At 35.3% G+C, this 24,498-nt stretch overlaps 2 protein-coding genes across 2 annotated transcripts; both read left to right on the top strand.

Moving 5' to 3' along the window:
• The first annotated feature begins 1,627 nt into the window (after positions 1–1,627).
• On the top strand, positions 1,628–17,088 carry LOC140799134 (lon protease homolog, mitochondrial-like). The gene is made up of 20 exons (XM_073153287.1): positions 1,628–2,129; positions 3,180–3,245; positions 4,419–4,610; positions 4,723–4,788; positions 4,876–4,917; positions 5,899–6,021; positions 6,549–6,647; positions 8,806–8,871; positions 8,962–9,048; positions 9,265–9,304; positions 9,444–9,615; positions 10,582–10,706; positions 11,707–11,837; positions 11,945–12,049; positions 12,149–12,262; positions 13,458–13,625; positions 14,782–14,883; positions 15,002–15,307; positions 15,843–16,358; positions 16,500–17,088. The coding sequence occupies exons 1-20, from the start codon at positions 1,800–1,802 to the stop codon at positions 16,683–16,685; spliced, it is 3,036 nt and encodes a 1,011-aa protein (XP_073009388.1). The 5' UTR covers positions 1,628–1,799; the 3' UTR covers positions 16,686–17,088.
• A 2,850-nt stretch (positions 17,089–19,938) lies between these two features.
• On the top strand, positions 19,939–24,366 carry LOC140798946 (pyrophosphate-energized vacuolar membrane proton pump-like). The gene is made up of 8 exons (XM_073153035.1): positions 19,939–20,272; positions 21,059–21,633; positions 21,723–22,102; positions 22,190–22,276; positions 22,388–22,718; positions 22,906–23,316; positions 23,420–23,479; positions 23,935–24,366. The coding sequence occupies exons 1-8, from the start codon at positions 20,044–20,046 to the stop codon at positions 24,139–24,141; spliced, it is 2,280 nt and encodes a 759-aa protein (XP_073009136.1). The 5' UTR covers positions 19,939–20,043; the 3' UTR covers positions 24,142–24,366.
• The last annotated feature ends 132 nt before the right edge of the window (positions 24,367–24,498 follow it).

The raw sequence follows: 24,498 nt of genomic DNA, 5'->3' as shown, positions 1-24,498 counted from the left end.
AATCTCATATAAAAGCTAATCATTTGAACCTTAGTTATAATTTTCTCATCACACAGACGGAGATAAAGTTTTTTTATCCCATGATAAGTTATCTTATTCATCCTATTATTAATTATTATTCGTTTTCCTGCAACCAAAGATGCCAAAATATCTCATATGCTAACTATTAGCAGTCAAAAGACATGGTGAATGAATTGTATACATTATCCATTACCCACTGTACTTCTCTACAAGATAAAGCCCTTAGAGGGGTGGATCCCATGAGAGTGGCTACCCATGGACTCTACTTCCATTCGTCTTCCAATCCCAATCCCAATCCAAGGACTCCTATCTCCTATGTGCCTCAATATTATATTGCATATCTATCTCCGTGGCATTAATTTCATTATTATTGTGATTACTATGGTTGTGGAAACACAAGAGAAGAGAAAAGCCAACGGTTAACGGATCTATTTGTCTACGAGCTTTTCATCAGAATATTAAGAAAATTAATTTTCTTATCCAAAAAATATGTTGTGATTATGAGTTTGAGGGTTATTTTATTTTGATCTTATTCTCCCCCTCTAGAGCTTGATATTTATTTCTTCTTATTTTGTGTCGATAATGCAACTCTTATGTGCATCAAACTTCTAAAATCTATGTTCTTTACTAAAATAATTAGTTCGTTAATTACTCCTAACTATCTCAATTAATCCTTCCATTATTCTAGCATAATATTTGGATAATCATATAATCAACTCTCCTCTCGAAAGACTCCTTTGGGTCACTTTTCTTATTAATACTAATAAGAAATTATGCATGGTAAATATTTAATTAACTATTTGGTTTAAATAGCAACCACCATCTTTTTCATATATTGCACTCTACTTCTATTAATTAAATACATATAATTAGCATATGTTAACACAATTATTAGGTAGATCATGTGTATGTTTCTATTACTGACTATGTGCAATATAAATTTTAACCTCTCAAAAAGATTATTTTGCCCTCGTATCAATTGCTTAAAAAGCTCGAGAGCAAGAGAAGTATTTCACACACTAACATTTGAAAAGGGTATTTTAGTCATTTGCTAATAGTAATTCGGGTAATAGATATTTTATATACGTGACTAGATTAATTGATAAATAAACTAGAATTTAAGTATTTTCTTATTATTTATTCTTATCACGGTTTCCTAATAATAGGAGTGCTGACTTTTATCAATTAATTATTATTTTTATATTTTTATAAGAAAATAGATAACTAAGAGAGAGAAATAAAATATGAATAAATTAGTTGGTACTTTCGGTGAATTTTATTTAGTACTAATTAATCTCAACTGCTGGATTAAAAGAGAGAAATTAATAGTTATTGTAGAAATAATTTATCTTTTAAAAAATGTAGTATTTTAAAAGCAATTAAAATATAACCGCTTTATGATCGAGTCGTAAAAAAATTGGCCCATTATTCATAAAATATTAGCCCAGCCCAATTTTATAAATTTTGGGCACAAGATAGCTTGTAGGAATTTGCTACCCCCCAGTCCGAGCGCACTTTCACTAGTTAGCCAATGAGGCCGCACCACGTGGACAACTTGTGGTGGATTCCTTGCTCTTTTTGTAGAGCTAGAATGCCTTCCCAAGTCGGCGAAACTCGAGGGTTTTGAAGGGGTTTTGGTTTGGCCTTCTCGCCTTTTTCTTTTTTTCTCTCTCCCTCGCGCGAAACCTATAGATAGCTGAAGAATTCCGGCGCAAGAAACCGGCGAACCTTCGAAAAATTCGATCTTTTTGCTGGTTTCTTTCGATCTCCCGTACTCCATGCTCAAGATTCTCTCGGCTTCGTGCGCCCAGGGCCGTTTCCAGACCCGGTCGTCGAGATTTCCGTCGAGGTTCTGCAATGGGGGAGATGGGAGATCCCCTTTGCTGCGAGTTTTGGGTTCTTTGAGGGGATCGAACGGCTATGTGTCGGTTTTTGGGAAGAGGGTTTTCTTCTGTTCGGAATCCGGCGATGGTTCGGACCCGCCCAGGGAGGCGAAGGCGGTGGAGGAAGCGGAAACCGCCGCCGAAGGTGGCGGCGTAGAAGAGTCCGAGTCGAAGGCCTCTTCCGCGATCGTTTCCACTAATCCCCGACCGGAAGATTATTTGTCGGTCAGTTTTCTTTCATAGAGATCGAAACTTTGTTTGAGGTTGTGAGTGTGACATTGGGAATTTTAGTATTTCTCTTTGCATAGTTTGATTTGATTAAGATTTATGAGGTTGGTGGTGTTACTGGAGTTATATGTCCATTGGGCAAAAGTGTAGTTCCATGTTGCTTACAAGTTATCTCTATTGTGAAACAATAAGGAATCATCGTGATACAGATGATTTGTACATCTTATTTAGGTCAAATTTTGATTCTATTTTCCATTCCTGGGGTCGCAAAAGATTGTTCAAGAGAAATTATGAATGTAATCACCAATGTTCAGAGGAAAAGAAATAACTTATTAAGGACTTGTTTGGGTACTTTGGCAAAATTCCCTGTAGGAATCTTAACAGGTAGGAATTCAAAGCTGCAAATAAAGAATCTCATGCAATTTTTTTTTCCTTCGGATTGATTTACTTTTTCTTGTTTGAATATCGTATGAAATTTAGAGGGAAATAATAGAGAGATGGAGGAGGAGTTGGGAAGGGGAGGAGGTGCAGGTGGTGATGGTGGGTGGAGAAGAAAAGGAGTGTCTGGTGAGAGAGGGAGGGAGAGGGAGAGACGGAGAAGGGGGAAGGGGGAAGGGAGAGGAGAGTGTAGGGAAGAGCTATTTCCCATGGAAAAATTTCCTTAGAAAATGCTTTGGAAACACTCACTTAGGAAATATTTCCTATTCCTTTGGATTTTTCTAAGGGTAATTCCCACATATTCCTGTTGGAATTTTGTCTATCCAAATAAGCCTTAAAGTTCAACTCAAATAGCCCAAGAAAGAAAAATAATCTTTTTTTTTCTGCACCTTTTTAGAGTCCTCAAGCTATGATTTTACTTGACCTGTTTAATTGTCTCAACAATTTCCATAGAATGTTTTCCTACTCGTTACCAAATTGCAGTAGTAGTTCACTGTCATCTTTTATTAATATATATATTTCACAAGTTAGATAATTATGAACATCATTCTTTCAATCAAGGTGCTTGTTTTCACATTATTTTCCTTTTTTTTCTTTGCTTTGTGACAGGTTATAGCATTGCCATTGCCCCATAGACCTTTGTTTCCTGGCTTTTACATGCCAATATATGTGAAGGTATGTTTTCTTATATTTGTTGGACTTAAAAGATGATCATTTTTTTTAAAATTTTATTGATTGTTTTATTGAAGGCTCTAGTTTATCAGTATTCACATTTCAATGCTTTTTATTATGTGATTCCTAAGTTATCCATAATGCTTTCATTCCTTAACAATCGATTACTTTATCATATGGTTTGCAGTGGAAATTGCAAGGTTTCAGGAGTTAGCTAGAATTACTTTTTTGACACGACTGCTTTGCTGCACAAATTCTAGGTTCCTGTTCTGGATTATGGTTCAGTTCTCTGAACAAGTTAATTATATTTTTTTACGGTTATGATCTTTGGAGGCTGATAAAGAGAGTCCGAGCATGAATGCGGCTTTTCCTTGGGAGATCAGTGGTAGGTTCAACAGTAAGAATACTGAAGAAAGTGTTGAAGTTGGTGCAATCAAATATTTAAACTCTGGATCAATCAAAATACTGTGAGGAAATTTGAATCCAGAGTTGAAAGAGGGCATATTGATTAATATGAGTAGGGTTCATGAACTGAAAGATGTGCTTAGATTGTTAATTTCTTTGGGGCCAAGGCATGTTCTTTTAGGATCCTGATAGAGGGCGATATAGGAGTCCAGACATGAATATGACTTTTGATGAGAAAATGATGGTAGGTTACTAGGTTTAGCTGCTGGGACACTGGAAAAAAGTGTCAAAGTTGCAGCATCTACTAGAATATAGAGGGGGACGACAATAATGATTTGCATTTTCTGCAGGTAACCTCACATCTTGAAGAATTGAATAACTTGGATGATAGTCAAGCCTCTCCTGTACCAGAATTTACAAAAAGTGGCGGTTTATTCCTTACATGCTAAAGATGAAAATGTTGTGAATAATGAGTAGGAAAGAAAAATTTTAACTTTTAAGTGATTCTAAAATTGTTGAGACAAATCTTTAGGCTTTTCCAAGTGAATTATTATCTAGTGGTCTGTAAGAGCTCATATTTACATCAAATATTCTTCTAGTTGGCAATGTTTAAATCATCTTTTTGGAGTCTTAAATTAATTTATCTTGACTATATTATTTACCTTGTCTGGTCTCTCTAGTAACTTTTTTTTCTAGATATTGAGGAAATCTAGCATGTGATAGAAAATTTGTAAAAGTATGTCACAAGAAAAACTATAAACTTGTTTGCAGGATCCCAAGTTGTTAGCAGCTTTAGTGGAGAACCGTAAAAGATCGATTCCATATGCAGGTGCTTTTCTTCTTAAAGATGAGGCAGGGACTGATCCAAATGTTGCATCTGGTTCAGAAACAGAAAAGGGCATTTATGATCTAAAAGGAAAAGAACTGTTCAAGCGCCTTCATGAAGTTGGTACGCTCGCCCAGGTATCTCTTTTCTTTTGGGTCCAACTATGTATAGTGTCCTTCCAATCATATATTATGGAAATTTTTTAGATCATTCTCTAATGTTTTTGCTATCTAGCACTTGTTCTTATAGATAACCAGTATACAAGGGGATCAGGTAGTTCTCATTGGTCATCGACGCCTTCGGATTACTGAGATGGTATATTATTGTTTAAGAGACTTAGCAGCTTTCATTTTGATTCTGTGTATCCATGAAGGGATTTATATAGCAACCTACATTTCACAGGTTGAGGAGGATCCACTTACTGTGAAAGTCGACCACCTAAAGGTACCATTTCCTCTATTTCATCAGTCTTCCTTTTCATCATGACCATACGAAGCATTATCCTTTCATTAATTATATGAAACTTTATTCCACAGTTTTCTTCCGTTGCTTTCTCTATTTATTGGCTTCTTTCCATGTCAAAGATTTATTCTGCTTAATTTTATTATGAGTGGGAGATTTCATGATTTGATCTCTAGTTTATTCTGACAAGTGACAACCCTTTTCCCCTTTTCAAGTTGGAAGTTGGAACAACTATAACTCCATGTCGTAGCTGAAGATTAACGTGTGCTATGCTTGAAAAGTCATTATGCTTCTATATCCTCAAACCTTGCAATAGATTTGCAATTGTTCCTGCCACCAGGCCGTATTGGAACTTTTCTTCTCAAAGTAACCCATAAGCTCCCCTCCAATAAGCCAGCAAAAAATATTTTTATATTCTAACACTCCTCCCCACTTTTGGGTTGACATTTTAATGGATTGAAAATTCTATAATTAAATGAAAGATGGGCCTAGCAGTTTCCTAACTTAGAATCTTTGCTTTGGTACTATGTTAACTTACCAACTATTCTAGAAATTTAAGCTACTAGATAACATTTTTTATAATTTATATTCTAACACTTTCATGTGCTTCTATGTAGCAAGACACAATAAATTTCTAATTTGGCAGCTATTTCCCTATTAAGTTGATGCTTAATTTTTGGTTATTATTTTAGTACCAGCATTTTTGTTCCCTTTTTAATTCCTCTGCTGTTCTTTTTGTGACTCAATGAAGTCATGTCTACTGTGAGCTGGATGCTAGAGTAAAATGTGATAATGGACAAACTTTCCTGCTGTATGTTGGCACTTCTACTCCGTAGAACTGGACTGTGACTGTTGATATTGTTAGCTAAATACATAATCATTTTAGGGTCTATAAGAGTGCCCTTCGATGCCTATTCTGGAAAGTTGCTTGTGTCGGCTTAACTCATACTGCTTACTTTGCAGGAAAAGCCTTACAATAAGGATGATGATGTAATCAAGGCAACTTCTTTTGAAGTTATATCAACCTTGAGAGATGTTCTGAAGACTAGTTCTCTTTGGAGAGATCATGTTCAAACATATACACAGGTAATTTTCTTTTTCATTTCTTTTGTAAAGTATTGAAAGTTAGTCCGTATGATTTTGTTTTGCCAGGTGAAAAAATATCACATTAACTGTCCTCTTTTTGTCAATAAAAAAAGATAATTTAACTAACTTCTTTTATCCCGGCATTTTTGAGAAATCTTACTAAAATTGCTAGATACTAGTTAAATGGTGATAGGCTATAGGTAATGCTTCTGCTTACCTTTTCTGTAGTTCATATTTGGTAAAGTTGTTAATAGATCATTTATTTGTGCGACTCTATGGTCAGTTTATTCTGAATAGCTGTGCACCACTTGGTGGTATAAAAGAAGTTCATGTTTCTTAATTCTATGGTTTATTGGATAAGGATTACTTGCTATTATTGTTCTCTCAGTATGCACGTTATATTTATCTTATTTTTCTTGGGTGCCAACTTCTATTTGAACTTTTTGTAGTTCTACTAGTGTATAGTTTCAACTGCTTTTTAGCCCCTAGACTTTTTACTAACAGTACATTTTTCTTGGAAATTACAGCATATTGGTGATTTTAATTATCCAAGGCTAGCAGATTTTGGCGCTGCTATATCTGGTGCTAACAAGTTACTCTGCCAACAAGTTCTTGAAGAACTCGATGTAAGAAATCTTATCTAGAATAAGCCAGTCTGGCTCCATTGTAGTTTTCACAAATCTCTCTCTATTTTCATGAACTACTGCAACATGTTATCCTTGCTTGGCTAAATTAGGTTGGATAATCCAATTAAAATTTATGGTGGAGTAGTAGCCTCCTGAGTTGTTATCATGTGTTATGTATTGGAATTTGTATCACACATTACTTGGGCTCTTGGATCTTACTCTTCTTTAAATGTTGGGTTTGAAAAGGAAAGATACATTTGTTCATATTACTTATCAAAAATATAATAGAAAATATCCAAAGTAGATTATATATCTTCCTTACATGTTGTAGCATGGTTGAGCTATCAGAAGGGATTTATTTGCTTGTTGCTACTCATATAGTCTATCATCTTTTCTATCTATATCAGCATGCATAAAGGTCAATGAATTATCTTAACTCTTAAGACAAGAATACAAATTGTTAATAATTTACCCTGCAAATAATACATTTTCTGATGTCTTTTGAATTTGCCTTCTTCTGAATTTTTTCAATTTAAATCAAGTCGGTTGCCTATTTGCCTTTCTGATACACATTTGTTCCAGAAGGAAATAGAATATAGTATCCCACATCTGAAAACATCTAATTCTCGAATTGTTCATGGAAACACACCTGCTATGAAGCATGAATACAGACATGTGATATGGACACATACAATAAAGATACGTAAATACAATAATTCTTGAAAACTAAGGATATAATATGCCTATGTTACGTAGCTTAGATATGTATATATATTTATGTCTTAGTTCCACAAAATCCTTGTATACCTTTAATTTAAACTCTTAATTCTCATGTGGTCTTGATTAAAATGCAACCGTTATTATATTCATCATAATTGATCAAACACAAGTCAAATTTGAACATCCTTATTAGAGACAAAGTTGTGGAGGATTTGATAGGTTTTTCAATGCATTTAAAAATAATACAAATCAAATTTTAGATGACAAATATATAAAATATACATCTGTTCAACATATTTGTTATATTTTTATCATTTGGAATCCAATCGTATATTTGAGATATGTTGGAAAACTTGTTCAATCCTCATAACTTTATCTATAATGAAGATCTTTAAATTAGACCTTTAATTTCGTTAAATATGATGAAGAGAATAACAGTTGCTCTTTAGTTAAGATCGCAGGGGAGTTAAGTGTTTAAGTTACAAGTACATGTTCGTTTGTGAAATTAAGCCAAGCCATGGGAAGATAAAGTGCAATTTCTCCAAATAACTACCATTCGTAATAAAGAACTACTACATTACATATATATTACTAACTAAGATGTAAGATAAATAAGCAAATTCAATTTATGAGTTGAGAAATTGATCATTGTAACGTGATTTTCTAACATGGATCATAAAATAAACCAGTGAACTCAATCTTTTCACAAAGAGAAACTTTTTAAATCCGAGAGGAAATCAAAAGTAATAGTCTTCTTGACTCATATTGACAGGAATCTCGGAAGTATCCACAATATTAATTTTATTTTTAGAAATTCGGATATGTAAGGAAATATTCGATATGTATCCGATGAGTATCGTATCCGATATAATAGATAGGGCAAGAGTATGGAATTATCCATGTTTCCGTAAAGAAGGCATTTCACTTTTTTCATCTGTATTGTCACACTCAGTACAAGAGATAGTTGTAATCAACAAGTTTAAGCTTTGATCGACCCTTCTAAAGGAGATTATAACTTAAATTGTTAATTATTGTTAAGCTTGAGCAGAATGTTGTTATTATCAGTGAGTCCACCCTGGGATTTCATACATGGTCTCAATATTTCATTTTGCTGTTTAGAGTCAGACTTGTAAAGATTAACTGCTGTGATCTTGAAGTTAATCAGGTGGTGTAAGTGGTTTCCATACATGAAAATTTTAGAAGCCAATGACCTCATGTAAGAAAGTTATAATGGATCCAATATGGGTATAACATTAGCAGCCAAATTGACCTATCCAAACCCAACAGTAAGATGGCTAAATGGACTTAGTAATTTATTTCGCTGTTTGTATATATATAAATGATTATTACAAAATTAGATCATTTATTATCTTCTTAAGTCAGTTTTAAGGTTTTAGCATTTAAGGCAAAATGTTCTTATCATTGTCATTTTTGCCAGGTGTACAAACGGTTGAAACTAACTCTAGAACTAGTGAAGAAAGAGATGGAGATCAGTAAGATACAGGTTGGTATAGCCACTTCTGTTTCTTTTTTTCCCCCCCTTATTTGCATATTAATTGGAACTATGCCTAATCTCTGTGAGATTCTGTCTTAGGAATCAATCGCAAAGGCAATAGAAGAAAAAATAAGCGGTGAGCAGCGGCGCTATTTGTTGAATGAGCAACTCAAAGCGATAAAGAAGGTAAGTTAGTTTTCTTTCTAAGGTTGTTACTTTAACGTTTATGAGAGGATGATAAAATGAAGGTATGCATTAGATATGGGCAATCCTCGAACTTCTACCTCGTAATTGCATGATGGCATGTATCCTGATCTGCATCAGTGTAAATTGTTTTATAAATTTGATTGGAAAGGTTGCTCTTCCATTGCATTATCATCAAAATCAGTTGTCATGATGCAGGAGCTTGGCTTGGAGACTGATGACAAAACAGCCCTCTCTGGTTAGTTTTGAATAATCAACATCATTGAATTGAGAATTACATATATATTAAGAGAACAGAATTACATATTCACTACATTATTCAAAATTTCAAATGGATAAAGCTAATTGTTACATAATTTGTTTATTCTGTGACATAGCAAAATTTAGGGAAAGAATTGAACCAAATAAGGAGAAATGTCCTCCTCATGTCATGCAAGTTATAGAAGAAGAGCTCACAAAGCTGCAGCTGCTGGAAGCCAGTTCTAGCGAGTTCAATGTAACTCGGAATTATCTTGATTGGCTGACTTCATTGCCCTGGGGAAACTACAGGTTTCAAACCACCATCTTCTTATAGACTTTTTTCAAGTGAATTGATACTAAACTCTTGAGAGATGGGTTTATATTCTGGCTTATGATCTTGTCAAATTTATCTTCTATCACCTAGTGGTGAATATTTTTTTTTTAATTTTTTTTTTGGTGTGTATGTGACCTTTATCTGTATTATTTGTATGCCTAGTCTTTTACTTCTTTTTTCTGGTTGTTTTGTTCTTTGCAGGCATATTTATCTTTTAAGAGTGCATATCCTTGTTCTTATATTTGTGACCTTTCATCAGTTTCCTTGCGGAGCATACATGATACCATTTTATAACTTGTGCATGACCATCAACTTGATAGCAGCATTTCATGTTTTAGTTCTCTTCCTGTTGCTTTGTGCTATAGCTTAAAATGATAAAATCTGTTTCAGATGTTCTGTATCTGTTAACTTGGTTTTCTTTGGCCATATTATTATTTATTTTGTCATACCTACTAATATCCTTCCTCTATGACTTGCATAAATATGACTATTACCTCCTATAATTGTTGCATTTGACATTGCGTGAATATCTTCATTTCAGTTGGACCCTATTCTTTAGTTGCTGAACTTTGTTATTCCATGACCAAATCTCTCTCACTGTTGGTAGTTGTACATTTTGAAACCTATCTTAGAAGTTCACTTCACTTTTTGCAGATTCTATGTAGCAAAATAAATTGTGTAGAAAAAAAATAGCTGTAAATTTGTCCAGGGTCTGCATTACCTATAGTAGTTACCTATTAATTGGTGGACGGAATATTTCTTTAATTAGTTTTTTAGTAGTTTCTTTCCTTTTTTGCTTCTGAAATACTGTCACAGAGACAATATTATAGTACTTTGGATTATCTTTAACTTCTCTATTGCTTCATTGGTGGAATATATTTTGGTTCTTGGACAAATGGAGAAACTTATGCTCCTCTTTTTATTTTTTTATAATTCTTCAGTGAAGAAAACTTTGATGTCAATCATGCTCAACAAATTTTGGATGAAGACCATTATGGTTTATCCGACGTGAAGGAGAGGATATTGGAATTTATAGCTGTTGGAAAACTAAGAGGAATATCCCAAGGCAAGTCTATCCTTGCTTTGATTTGGCAGTTATGTTAGTTGATATTTGCTATCATAATTATTCTGAACTTTCTATATAAGTATAGTAACTATAACAGTATTTACCAACATGCTTTATTAACAGTTCCTGGAGAGGTGCTACTTGGGCCTTCTACTTCTGAATCATTCTTTCCATGCATCACGAATATATATTCTTGTCAGTGATGGGTGATAGTGGATAGTAATATTGTCGGTCCATTGTTAGCAGGGCCAACTTATACCGTTATCTTGATGATAGAAGGTTTGACAAATCTTGTGGAAATAGCAGAAGCTAGTCTCAAAGCTTCCCGTATAAACTTACTCCAGCACAAATCCATCTCTTATTATTTACTCAATCAAACAAAGACGAACTGATTTTTTTGTCACCCCATTAGAACAATAACTTCGACACCTATTGCCTTGATCCGATCACTTACTATTATTTCATTTACCATTTTCCCTATTGAGATGCTATGCTCTTCCCTGTGGACATGCTAGAACATCCCCTAGCTTAAAGTGTTCATATATTTGAGATCTCGCATCTAACTTCTAATATTATGTATAGCACATGAGAATTCAGAGTTACCGATTTATAGTGTGGACAAACATATTTAACATGTTGTGCCACCATGTCATACTAAATATTAAAAATTCACCCTGCCTCAGATGGTTGGTCTTCATATTCGTTGGAGACTGGATAAAAATTTAAAATTCTTTCCTAACATATAATAGGATTATAATATGTTCCACTCCTGAAAGGAGATTCCCTCTATTTAAGACACATCCCAGATTATTTATTTAACTCTTGAATAGCAATTTTCCTGTTAATATTCTTGATGTATTTTCCTTGGTTGTAGAACGAGTTCGCAAAATTACATAATTGCTGAGGGAAGCTCTTAACATGTATGCAATGGTTTTTGACATTTTATTGCCAACCTAGTTCATTTTAGTTATGAAGTTCCTCTGTTGTTATTCTGTTGCAGGAAAAATTATATGTCTCTCGGGGCCTCCTGGAGTTGGCAAAACCAGCATTGGTCGCTCTATTGCACGTGCGCTAGACAGGAAATTTTACAGATTTTCAGTTGGAGGCTTGGCTGATGTTGCTGAAATAAAGGTATAATACTAACCTTGCATTAATGAGGAAATTCATCTGATGGGTTCTACTACTTCTAAGTTTGCAGCATACTATAAATATCATCACTTCTGTTTGATTTTCGACAGGGTCACCGTCGTACATATATTGGTGCAATGCCTGGAAAGATGGTGCAATGTCTGAAGAATGTCGGAACAGCTAACCCTCTAGTTCTTATTGATGAGATTGACAAGGTATTATTTTTGTTACCATCAGATTAGCATATCATGCAGTAAATTTTGTTGCATAATATACTCACGAGATGACATCTTTGGTAATAAATGTTGAAACAGTTAGGAAGGGGGCATGCTGGTGATCCAGCAAGTGCTTTGTTAGAGCTTCTAGACCCTGAGCAGAATGCAAATTTCCTTGACCATTATCTTGATGTTCCAATCGACCTTTCTAAGGTGAGTAATTGTTTGCGTATGACATTAGAGCTGCTCTGCTTCTTTTATTAAAAATGTTTTTACTTGTCAGTGCCAGCGATCTCTTAAATTAGTCTATAACATCAAGTGCTAATGTGTAGATGACCTTTTAGGAAGTTTAATGTTGAATGAAGTTCATTGAGGATAATCACTGCAGTGGATGAATACCTAGCATCCTATAGCTGCCAGGATATATATTGATAATCAAAAGTAGAGCTATTACATTTTGTTTAATGGTTTGAAATCCTTCTACAGAAACTTTTTTCCTAGCTACTTGCTTTGTTTCCTTGGGGTGCTAAATCACAACCCTTTTATTTTGGACAGTTTAAGATCACCAGAAGAAGCTTTAAAATAATAATGTATTATCAAATAAAAGTTACAGGCTTACAGCTTGAAGCTTGTTATGTATTATATGGTGTTCCTAATTAGATAGACTATTGATTGCAAAACAAATTACAAGGGTGACAAACAAAGGCTAAGCTTTTGTTTTCTGAGAAGAAGCTGGTGATGACATTCTTTATTTGACAATTGTTTTGACAATGGTGCTGTCTGGACAATTAGTTCCTGTTGGTCTGATATTGATAGAATTGAGCCTGTAAGCAATTTTATAGGTTAAGCTTCAGTTTTGATTTATATATTCTCTCTATGCTCGGATATTGTTACCAGTATATCAGAAAGTATTGTGTCTAAAATGAAAGACTTGATAATCATTGAAGAAGATATAACTGATGTTGGATGATAAAGAGCATATGAAATTTGTAGAGAATGGGAGTATAGACAAATTGAAGAAAATTATTTCGTAAGCTGACATCAATTGAGTGGGACATACAATGTCTCTTACCCCTTTCAAGTAACCATAGATACCATATACGCTTATGCCAATGTGCTTGTTGCTCATTGGTGGGTGTAGATAGCTCAATGGAGTTGAATGTTTCTCCATGAACTGTTTCACAGAATGAATTGTTTTCAACTTATGTATGTTGGAGAAAATTTTTGTAAGCATGATATTCTCTTTAGTGTAATACTGGTGTGCAGTTTACTATATGCTTTTCTTTTTTTTTATTGCCATATTATGTAAAATGTGCCATTATCAAAGGTTGAAATTGACTGTTGTGTACAGCTGTAATAATTTTACTCTTTAGATGCTATTGACACATTTTCTGAATCATGAATACAGGTTCTTTTTGTCTGCACAGCAAATGTTATTGAGATGATACCAAATCCTCTCCTGGATAGGATGGAGGTCATTGCTCTTGCTGGCTATATTACTGATGAGAAAATGCATATTGCTAGGGATTATTTGGAAAAGGCAACTCGTGAGGCTTGTGGCATCAAGCCTGAGCAGGTATATTTTTTTTCTTTCCCCATAGTTTACATATCCTATTCCTCTCTTTGGGTTTTGTGTTATGAAACTGCAAGAATCTGAGCCAACTGCTGTTCAACTGAGTTCAGTGGCATGGTATATTGATGCTATTTTGACATTGTTTCTTTTTAAATTATGCTACTATATATCTACTACTCAGTCATTCACAAAATGAGTAGTTCTGACACATCAGGGATTTCTCTTCTAGCATTTATGGCCAATTGGCCAAAGCATTTATTACATAAAAAAAAAGTTTATAGGATTGTTATTCTGATGTGTCTTTTTTCATTTTGTTGTTATCACCATCTTATTTCACCATTAACTTGTTTATGAAAGGCGAAAGCTGAATTTGTTGAGGAAGATTATTCTGTAAAACTGTTCACGTTTGGGCTTTGTACTGTATGGGGACATGATAAATGAAGGTTTATGCTGGCATGTATGTTATGTATCCTATAAGCGTGCTGTCATATCTTGATTGAGTGTGATGCCTAGCTACCTTCTAACATTAATTCTCAGTTACCATATAGCCCATTCTGCACTAGGAAATGTGTAGGAAAATGAATTAGCTCAATCTTCCAACTATATCTTTAAAAGTCACTTTTTTAAGGAAAAAAAGATAAATTAAATGCTGCAGAGTTCTAAATTTAACACTTAAATAAGTTTGACAGTTATCAAAGAACAGATTAGAATTGTTTGTCCAGAAGTTGAAGTCATGTCTGGCCAAAAAGAAAATCTCTTAGCAGAAAACAGCATTTTCATCTTCTGATGATTAGAAAGTTCTTCAACGTAAACTAAATAAATACTAGGTTCAACTCAGAATTAGCTCAGCAAAACTTCATCAATACTTCTAAAAGATAACACTAAAATTGAAATGTCTAATCAGTGTCTAAACCTTCTTGAAATTGATCTTCTATCCGTAAATAGTGGTCTGCCATAAGGTGAATTAGTAGACATGAGCATGGATCATTTATATCTTATGGCGACTTCAATTAAGAATGCCATGCAAACCTCTGTAGTTAATAGGAAAATCACGACATGGTAGCTATTTTATGGTTGCAGAATTGGGATCAGTAAATCTTTCTTTGTGTTGATAACTTTTGAGCTACCAGATGGAATACTTATGTTCCTAAATTTACAGGTAGAGGTAACTGATGCAGCTCTTCTTAATCTCATTGAAAATTATTGCCGAGAAGCCGGTGTTCGCAACCTACAAAAACAAATTGAGAAGATCTATCGAAAGGTACTTTCAATTTAGATGAGAGGAATACAAAACATTCTTTCCTTGTAAGTTGCTTGTTATAGATGATCTGCATTTTAAGTGCTTATATTTGTCTGATTATCCCTAAATTTCCTTATAGATAGCTCTGCAACTTGTCCGTCGAGGAGTGTCAGGTCAGCCATCTTCAGATGTCAGTTTTCAGCAATCAGAAGTTCAAGAATCAAATGATACATCAAAAGATTCTGGTAAAATAGCAATTAATGGTCAACTCAGGGAAAATACGGAAATTTTGACCCCATCTGCTGACGGTAACAAAGACACATCTAAAGAACTAGAGGAAGTTACTACTGAACCTGACATTGAATCTATTAAAGAGGCACAGCAGGAGGAAGCCAATATAACACAAGATCATAGTTCGGCAACTGAACAGCCCATTGAAATAGAGGTATAGTGACATTTCACATCCCAGTGATGTGAATTACTTAAAAATTGGCAAATATTGTACACACTTCTACCTTTTGTGTCCTTATCATGTCATATGACCTCAGGATATATTAATACTCTTCAAATGGTTTTGGATATCAATAGGCAAGTTAACAGCAAATATGGGAAGTTGGTAGGACCGTTTAGGAAAAGGAAAATTGTTTCTCTGTTGTATGTGTGTAGGCGGTGTAAATCTAATGAGGGTAGATGTTATGTGAACTGAAGAATCTGGATAACCTCCTTTAACTAGGTAGGGCAAACACTTGCATCTATAGATGAGGTGTGGAGGTTTGACACTGTTTAACCATGAACTAACTGTCGAAGTAGTTTATATTGTAACATTGTTAGCACAACATATTATGTCTAGATCATGCTTGCATGTCTGACTTTCAGTAAGACCTTGATTTTATAGGATGCAAATTTGCATGTTAGATAAAAATCAAGTAGAATAGGCTCTGCAATTTTTCTCTGTTGATTCATTACTCCCCTGTTGACAGGGCAATAAAAGCAATGGTACTGCAACTGGGGCTTCCAGTGAGATGGTTGATAAAATTGTAGTTGATGTGCCAAACTTGCCTGATTTTGTGGGTAAACCTGTATTCCATGCTGAACGTATATATGATCAGACTCCAGTAGGAGTCGTAATGGGTTTAGCATGGACTGCACTCGGTGGCTCAACATTATACATTGAGACAACCCAAATTGAACAAGGAGATGGGAAAGGCGCACTTCATCTGACAGGTCAGCTCGGTGATGTCATGAAGGAGAGTGCCCAAATAGCTCATACAGCTGCCAGAGCAATATTACTTGAGAAAGAACCAAACAATCAATTCTTTGCAAACACCAAGCTCCATCTTCATGTACCAGCCGGTGCTACTCCAAAGGACGGACCAAGTGCAGGGTGCACGATGATAACATCAATGCTATCACTTGCTTTGAAAAAGCCTGTTAAAAAGGATCTTGCTATGACGGGTGAAGTGACATTGACTAGGCGAATTCTTCCAATTGGTGGGGTATGTAACTAGTCTGGAATATCTTTTGTTGTCACTAATTCCATTCAAAATCATAAAAAGAAAAGTTCATAAGAAACATTCATTTTTGCATGTCACTTTGGTACTTAAAAGTATTTACAGGTGTTTTCCATATGGCAACAGGTCAAGGAGAAGACAATTGCTGCAAGGAGGAGTGAAGTCAAAACGATTATATTTCCAGCTGCTAACAGAAGAGACTTTGACGAGCTTGCTGATAATGTTAAAGAAGGTCTTGATGTCCACTTTGTAGACAATTATGATCAGATATTTAACTTGGCCTTTGGAAGCGACAGTGACCCTCAAAATTAACATGATGCAACATCCAAATTTTTTACACTTGTGTTCATGAGAGGCTGTCATTAGCAGTCGCAGCAAACCTTGTATGAGATTTGATTTCTTCCTTTCAGGCTAATTTGACATTCATGAGGGCTCTGCTAATCATGCAATCCAAGTTCCGAAGGTGACCACACCAATCTGTATCATTTTGTATTTCTAGAAGTGGTACACAAAGATTGTAGTCTATAAATATTTGTGCAACTACAGTTCCTAAAAATAATCGCTTCACAAGCTGAGGGTTTTTTTTTGTTGTTGTTGTGGGTAGTTCACTTCGTGGCGGAACCTTGCGAAATTGCTAATGATTGAGATTATTGGTTTATTCCAATTGGAAAGGACAAGAAAATTATTCAGAATAAATACATTATGTGACTTCTCATTCTTTTGGTTTAGCTGATAATTTTCCTAGTTCTATCTTCATCTTTAGTCGTTGAATGATCGATTATTATGTTCAGCCATGCTTGTTACTCTTCCGACCGGTCATGGCCAAATGATTGAAACAGCCTGTTATCATCTGAGTTAAGACTAGCTTAGGTTGTTGTTGTTGATGTGTTTTCTTTCTCCTTTATTTCTCTCTTTTTTTCTTGTTCTTTTTTTTGTGAGAGATTTGATCCACCAAAATTTATCCTATTAAATGTCATATCTCAAGATTGCCTTCTCAATCGTGGAAGTAATGCAAAGTCCACTCAGTGATATCTTTTAGTGATCATCCAAAGGTACAATATGTCACTCAACATCTCTCTTTGTCAATTGTACAACGCTTATCACTATCATGCACTAAAGATCTCTCACCAACTTCTGTAACGAGATGAAAAGAAATAAATAAATCACTACTAGTTTGATCCAATGCATTAATGCAAGATTCCTCAGATGCATAAGCTACTTTGCTCATGTTAAATTATTCATGCAATGGATCATACATCTAAAATTATCCATTAAACATAACTCTAATTATCCTCCACTGTTGGTTGCACTGGGAAGAAATCCTGGCCCTTGGATGGACTGTGAAGAATATCCAGTTAGACATCAATTAAAAACAAATATACTTGGACTAAATAATTCTAACTTTATTCTTATTCATTTCAAAGTAAATGGTCACCCTTAGTGAGACAATTACTTTAAAAAATGTTTTGATGATGCCACGTCTCGTTTACTGAAAAAAATATTATTAATTGATAAGACTAAGTCAGATTACATACTGAATGATAAATAATTTTTTTTATAGATGTGGATGAACAGCCAATGACAGACTAGAAAATCTGTGGGTGCATCTGTTTATTATTATTATTTTTAACATTTTGGTACTCAATCTATGGGTGTATTCTAATCAATTGAAAAATAAATTTTAAAATAGAAATAAATTTTTTTTTTAAAAGGAATACTCACAAGTAGCGAAGTATTTTGTCTACTAAGTAATTAGATTTTATTTTTGTAATTTGAGCATCCACTTGCACAGTATGAGTTTTTATAAACATCGCCGCCGCACGCCCTAATCGCATGTATAGCACGACTAGACTGAGAGGATCCCAAATTTTTATTTTCTTAATAAAAATTTAATGTTTAGTAAATACGTGCAAGAACTTAAATTTGATTCAGTTTTATTTTCCTTTTGAGCCGAATTAAATAAGATTATTTTTCTAACATTAGGTTTGTTAAACGGGGAAAAAAATAGAGATTTACCTAAAAGAAATTTCACAAGATTTAGTAGAAAATAAACTATTTTAAACAGATGAGAATCTTCCAAGTGATTTTAGTTGCAAAAAATAATAATAGTAAAATATCACTTAAATATAAAGTAAGAACTTATATAAACACATACAAATAGAACCTACTTTAATTATGCTCAAAGGGATCCACGCATGAGTCCACACATAGATTAGGAAAAGATTAAGCCATCCAATGGCTTTAAAGTGCAAAGCACTCAATGCAATTGGGATTCAGTGGCCTGCTTAATTACAGGTAATTAATGCATCGGTGGGCTCAAATTGTTGATAATTAAGCTGGATAATCTAAATTCTAAAGGGTAATAATACAAGCGAGCACCATTTAATAGACATGGAATATTTTAAGCACATAATTAAGAATTAAGAAAACCCTAATCATTCAATGGCTTCAGAGATCAAAGCAATCACTCAATGCAATTGGGTTCTAGTGGATGCTCTATTAAATGTAATTAATGCACTAATAGTAGCATCACTTGATGTTCTTGGGATAATCTATACGAAATTATAATGATATCCTCCAAAAAGAGATGTTAAGGTATTTGGGTTTTTCAATTATCCTGCAAATGAGCTACATAAATTAATTACTACGAAAATTAAGGTAAAATAACAAGATTTTTTCTTTAATTTTTTTTTTTTTTTGAAGTAGGAGTTATATTCTCCTTGATAACCGCCACCCGGTTGAACAGCTAGGGTTATCAACCAACAAAAGATTATAGAGATCTAAGGGGGAGGGGATCTACATATCCTAAAACAACAGTACTCGTAGCCATTTTACCCACCTGAGGCCCATCCTAACTGCTCATGCCTCCTCCGCAACTAACGCTGACTCATTCCGGGCTACAGTAAAAATTTACTTACTATCTCATCAAAATTTAGCTGTGATTGGTAGTGCAGCTGCATCTGATTCTGCTATACATGTTGGTTGGAAAAAATTCTACAGGCTACACTACTTTTGTGTACTTCTTTAGTACGGATATATATATATATATATATATATATCACAACTTAGTAAAGAATTTATTTTATTAATGAATGATGGCAGCTAACAAGCTTATAGTATACTTGGGGAGGATGACGTGTGGTTACTTGTAGTTGCCAAACTGAGTGAGTATGAAATCAAGAGGGAGGGGATTACGACGTGGCAAAGTGAATATACCTTCTTCTTCTTATCCGATCGATACGCTCCACAACGTATTCTTTTGAAGACTTTAATCGTGAGCACCTGTAAATTATTCTTAATTCCTTCTTGTTTTGTGCCTGTGGGGGAGGGGGCTTTTCGCAAAATGGCCATACGGCCTATTTATTTAGTTAGTTGGCATGGAAAACCCTCGGCTCTTTGATTTTAACGTTAGCCAACTTAAAATTATGACGTCTTTCCGGGGCTAATAAGCAAATGTTAGGTAACTTACGGGGGCTAATAGTAATTTTTTGATTTGTTCGGCGCCTATCCGTAAATTCTATGGCTCAAGTACTCAACTGCCTCTGTCGCATTATAAAATGGAGGGAAGAGCCAAGAAAGAAGTTTGGAGAGGAGACGGTTTACTTCTCCGGTCCTTGTAGAATTTTCTCCTCTCCTTTCTTCTTCTAGAAATTTTCGAGCAATCCGCGAGATGGGTCATATCGGAGAGGCGGTGACTCAGGTTTTGATACCGGTCGCCGCGGTGATCGGAATTGGGTTTGCTCTGCTGCAGTGGTTACTGGTCTCTAAGGTGAAAGTGTCGCCTGCTGCTGAGACTAATAATGGTGAAAAGTGCGAGGCCAACGATGGAGGCGAGGAGGGAGTCGATCACGGCGCGGAGGCGGCCAAGTGCGCCGAGATCCAGAATGCGATTTCCATTGGTGGGTACTTCCATTTGCTTGGTCTTTCTTCCGCTATTTTTTCCGCCAAAGTTCATCTTTTGGGGTTGAAGGCTTGATCTTTAGCTTTTTTTCGTCGTTGGAGGAATTGGTTTTGTCTTGAATTCTAACAAGCTGTTTCCTTTTTCTGCAATCAGGCATCTTTCTGTTTGAATTTCTTTTCAGGTTGGTGATTTTATCAGTATATTTTCTTTGCTTGCTTTCAGCTCTTCTTCTTCTTGGGCATGATGTAGGCGCAATATAATACTTTCTTCGATCTCTACTTCATCATTTTGAGCTCTGTTTCTTTGATGTTCTGTAATTTACTCTAATTTTCATGCTAGTGAAAAATTAGGACAATAAAAACACAATTTTTCTTATCAAATATTATGAGTATGAGTATTTATTAGATATGTTGTCTGAAGGTTTTCCTATCTTGCAGCTACTAGAATTCTTATTCTGGATTTTTACTTTTGGAGAGTAAAATAAAAGTCTCTCCTTTCTTCAAATACATTCCTAATTTTGCAAGTAGTAACTCTTCTGTTATATGAACTAGATGACTGATTAAAAACTCTTTGAATTTAACATCCCCATTTGTCTTGATCCTAGAGTAGAATCTAATCAGATTCTCATTTGCTAAAACTCTTAAGTTGAATCTCATATATTACAGACTACCATCTCACATAAATGTACTAAGGGATGGAATGAAGTATGATTGTATTAAATTTTTCAGAGATCCACCACATGATGCTGATGCTTTGAATTCACTTTTTTATATTTTACTTTTAGGGGCATCATCGTTCTTATTCACGGAGTACAAGTATCTTGCAATTTTCATGCTCGTCTTTGGGATAATTATCTTTCTCTTCCTTGGATCAGTAAAGAAATTTAGCTCAAAGAGCGAAACTTGCAATTACAACAAAAATAATATTTGTAAGCCAGCACTTGCAAATGCTATTTTCAGTACAATAGCTTTTTTTCTCGGCGCGCTCACCTCTGTTCTCTCGGGCTATCTTGGTATGAAGATTGCAACTTATGCCAATGCTAGAACAACTTTAGAAGCAAGAAAAGGCGTCGGTAAGGCTTTCAGCACGGCTTTTAGGTCCGGTGCTGTCATGGGTTTCCTTCTCGCATCCAGTGCTCTCTTAGTCCTATATGTTGCTATCAATTTATTTAGAATCTACTACAAAGATGATTGGGAAGGCCTATTCGAATCGATCACTGGATATGGGCTTGGCGGTTCCTCAATGGCACTTTTTGGAAGAGTTGGAGGAGGCATATATACAAAAGCAGCAGATGTTGGTGCTGATCTCGTTGGAAAAGTTGAAAGAAATATTCCTGAAGATGATCCACGAAACCCTGCTGTAATTGACATATTCAGAAACCTTTTTATGTTCTTCATACGAGAAGATTTTATAGATATATCCTTTTGACATGTTTTGAACTGGTTCAGGTTATTGCTGATAATGTCGGTGATAATGTTGGAGATATTGCTGGAATGGGATCAGACTTGTTTGGTTCTTATGCTGAATCCTCTTGTGCAGCATTGTTCATCGGATCGATTTCTTCATTTGGCAATAACCATGATTTCACTGCAATGTTATATCCACTGCTTATAAGCTCAATGGGCATTATAGTTTGCTTAATAACCACCCTCTTTGTGACTGATTTTTTCAAGATTAAAACTGTTAGTCAGATTGGACCTGCATTGAAGAATCAAATTCTCATCTCTACCATCTTGATGACCGGCGGAATCGCTATCGTCAGTTTTGTTGCTTTGCCTTCCAATTTCACTATTTATGATTTTGACAAGGAGAAAAAAGTCAAGAATTGGTATTATATGTTTTTCATCTTCTCAACTATTTCATGTTACGGTTCACATTAGAAATGAATATTTGATTGTTCTTATTATACTAACAGGCACCTTTTTTTCTGCGTCGCGGTTGGATTGTGGGCTGGGCTTATAATCGGATACATCACTGAGTATTTCACAAGTAATGCTTACGGGTGAGCCACTTCAATATATACTTATTAATCATGTCATTCTTCATTTTTTGGATAGAGAGAATATAATTGTGATGTAGACTAATTTCTGCTGAACTTCGTCGAAATCTGTAGTCCAGTGCAAGATGTTGCCAATTCTTGTCGGACTGGTGCAGCAACCAATGTGATTTTTGGATTGGCTTTAGGATATAAGTCTGTGATCATCCCTATATTTGCTATTGCTATTGCCGTTTATGTTAGCTTCACTCTGGCTGCTATGTATGGCATCGCCCTTGCTGCTTTGGGAATGCTTAGCACGATTGCGACAGGGCTTGCAATCGATGCTTATGGTCCGATAAGCGATAATGCTGGTGGAATAGCTGAGATGGCTGGAATGAGCCACGATATCCGCAAGACTACAGATGCTCTTGATGCTGCTGGTAATACTACTGCAGCAATTGGCAAGGTATGCTTTTTATTTTCAAAAAAAAAAGAAAGAAAAAGAGCTTGTAAAGAATGAAGTGGATGTATCAGTAGTAATACTGCACTATCTGCAAGAATGTATGTGATGAACTTGACTCATATATTTTCTGAAGTAAGTGTATGCATGTCTGACAGTCTGAATTTGTAACATCCTTGTGTTCCTATATCAGGGATTCGCTATCGGATCGGCAGCTCTGGTGTCTCTGGCCTTATTTGGTGCCTTTGTAAGCAGAGCTGGAATCCAGACTGTTGATGTATTGAGTCCAAAGGTATTCATTGGATTGATTGTTGGAGCCATGCTTCCTTATTGGTTTTCTGCAATGACAATGAAGAGTGTCGGTAGCGCTGCTCTGAAGATGGTGGAAGAAGTTCGCAGGCAATTCAACACAATCCCGGGTCTCATGGAGGGAACTGCAATGCCTGATTACGCTACGTGTGTCAAAATATCCACAGATGCTTCACTGAAGAAAATGATTGCTCCTGGGGCACTTGTTATGATTAGTCCAATTATTGCTGGAACATTCTTTGGTGTTCAAACTCTTGCTGGACTTCTAGCTGGTGCCTTAGTCTCTGGTGTGCAGGTTCCATTGACTCATATCCTGCAACTTTGCATTAGTTCTAGTGTTATTTTGTTGTCAATCATCCAGTTTTCTTAATGATACATTTGTGATCATATCTCTGTAGGTTGCAATCTCAGCTTCCAATAGCGGCGGTGCATGGGACAATGCGAAGAAATACATAGAGGTAAATTTTATAGAATCAAGTAATCACATACCTAATTCTTTTTGAAGTTTTTTATATGGTGTTTTCATTTGCATAAATTGCAACTTGTTTATTCAAATACCTGGCTCTCTTATACTTTGGATCTAAGTTAATGATAAATTACTTGTTTAGGGTGAGGTTCTATAAATTACTTGTATAACTGATAGAAAACCAATAAATTTCTTCATGAATTTTGTTTGCCTACGCCGTTAAAGATACTGGATCGATCCAACAGCTTTCCATTTCTAAGATGATGCTATGCAAAAAATCCAGTTTCTAAAAATCCAATCATTCTGCTGTATTTACTTGAATTCCTTTTCCTTCTCTAGATCAACAAGATATATGTGAAAAATATAAAAATTAGAAACTATTCTTTTGCACACTTGCTATATTCTTCATATCATAGATATCTAATTTGAGATACACTGTGCAACCAGGCAGGTGCTTCTGATCATGCAAGAACTCTAGGCCCCAAGGGTTCTGATCCTCACAAGGCTGCCGTGATTGGTGACACAATTGGTGACCCACTAAAGGACACATCTGGGCCATCCCTTAACATCCTGATCAAATTAATGGCTGTTGAAGCACTGGTGTTTGCTCCCTTCTTTGCTACGCGCGGCGGCTTGCTCTTCAAGTGGTTCTGATCTGAGGCTCCTAGAAAACTTGGAGAGAGGAATTTTCCAGTGATTAGCAACGAAGAAATGCTGCTAATAATTTGTTGTTACTCCTACTGTTGTTGACTAGTGTGCATAGATATTTGTATCAATCATTGGATTTAACTGTACCACCTTGAACCAGTAGCTGTACTCATGCTTTTCTGGATTGAATACTTTTTTATGATTCTGAAGAAGGCTTCTGCTTATGTGCTACTCAATGTTGGTGTCATTGTAAGAATCGGCGGTTGACGTAGTAGAGCACTTGTCTGTTATTGTAAAACCCTTGCGAGCTCTAACAAGCGTCTAATTATCCTCGCTTTCAAGTTTGAGCCAGAAAAAAAGAAG

This window comes from Typha latifolia, chromosome 12, assembly GCF_019914945.1.
Source record: "Typha latifolia isolate L0001 chromosome 12, TyphaL0001v2, whole genome shotgun sequence".
Classification (NCBI taxonomy): Eukaryota; Viridiplantae; Streptophyta; class Magnoliopsida; order Poales; family Typhaceae; genus Typha; species Typha latifolia.
This window is presented reverse-complemented; position numbering and strand designations above follow the sequence as displayed.

Coding starts and splice junctions, on each gene's coding strand:
- LOC140799134 (XM_073153287.1), top strand. CDS start 1,800: ATGCTCAAGATTCTCTCGGCTTCGTGCGCCCAGGGCCGTTTCCAGACC. Junction 11,838..11,944: donor CTGATGTTGCTGAAATAAAG/GTATAATACTAA, acceptor GATTTTCGACAG/GGTCACCGTCGTACATATAT. Junction 15,308..15,842: donor AACAGCCCATTGAAATAGAG/GTATAGTGACAT, acceptor CCCTGTTGACAG/GGCAATAAAAGCAATGGTAC.
- LOC140798946 (XM_073153035.1), top strand. CDS start 20,044: ATGGGTCATATCGGAGAGGCGGTGACTCAGGTTTTGATACCGGTCGCC. Junction 20,273..21,058: donor CCAGAATGCGATTTCCATTG/GTGGGTACTTCC, acceptor TTTTACTTTTAG/GGGCATCATCGTTCTTATTC. Junction 23,480..23,934: donor ATGCGAAGAAATACATAGAG/GTAAATTTTATA, acceptor CTGTGCAACCAG/GCAGGTGCTTCTGATCATGC.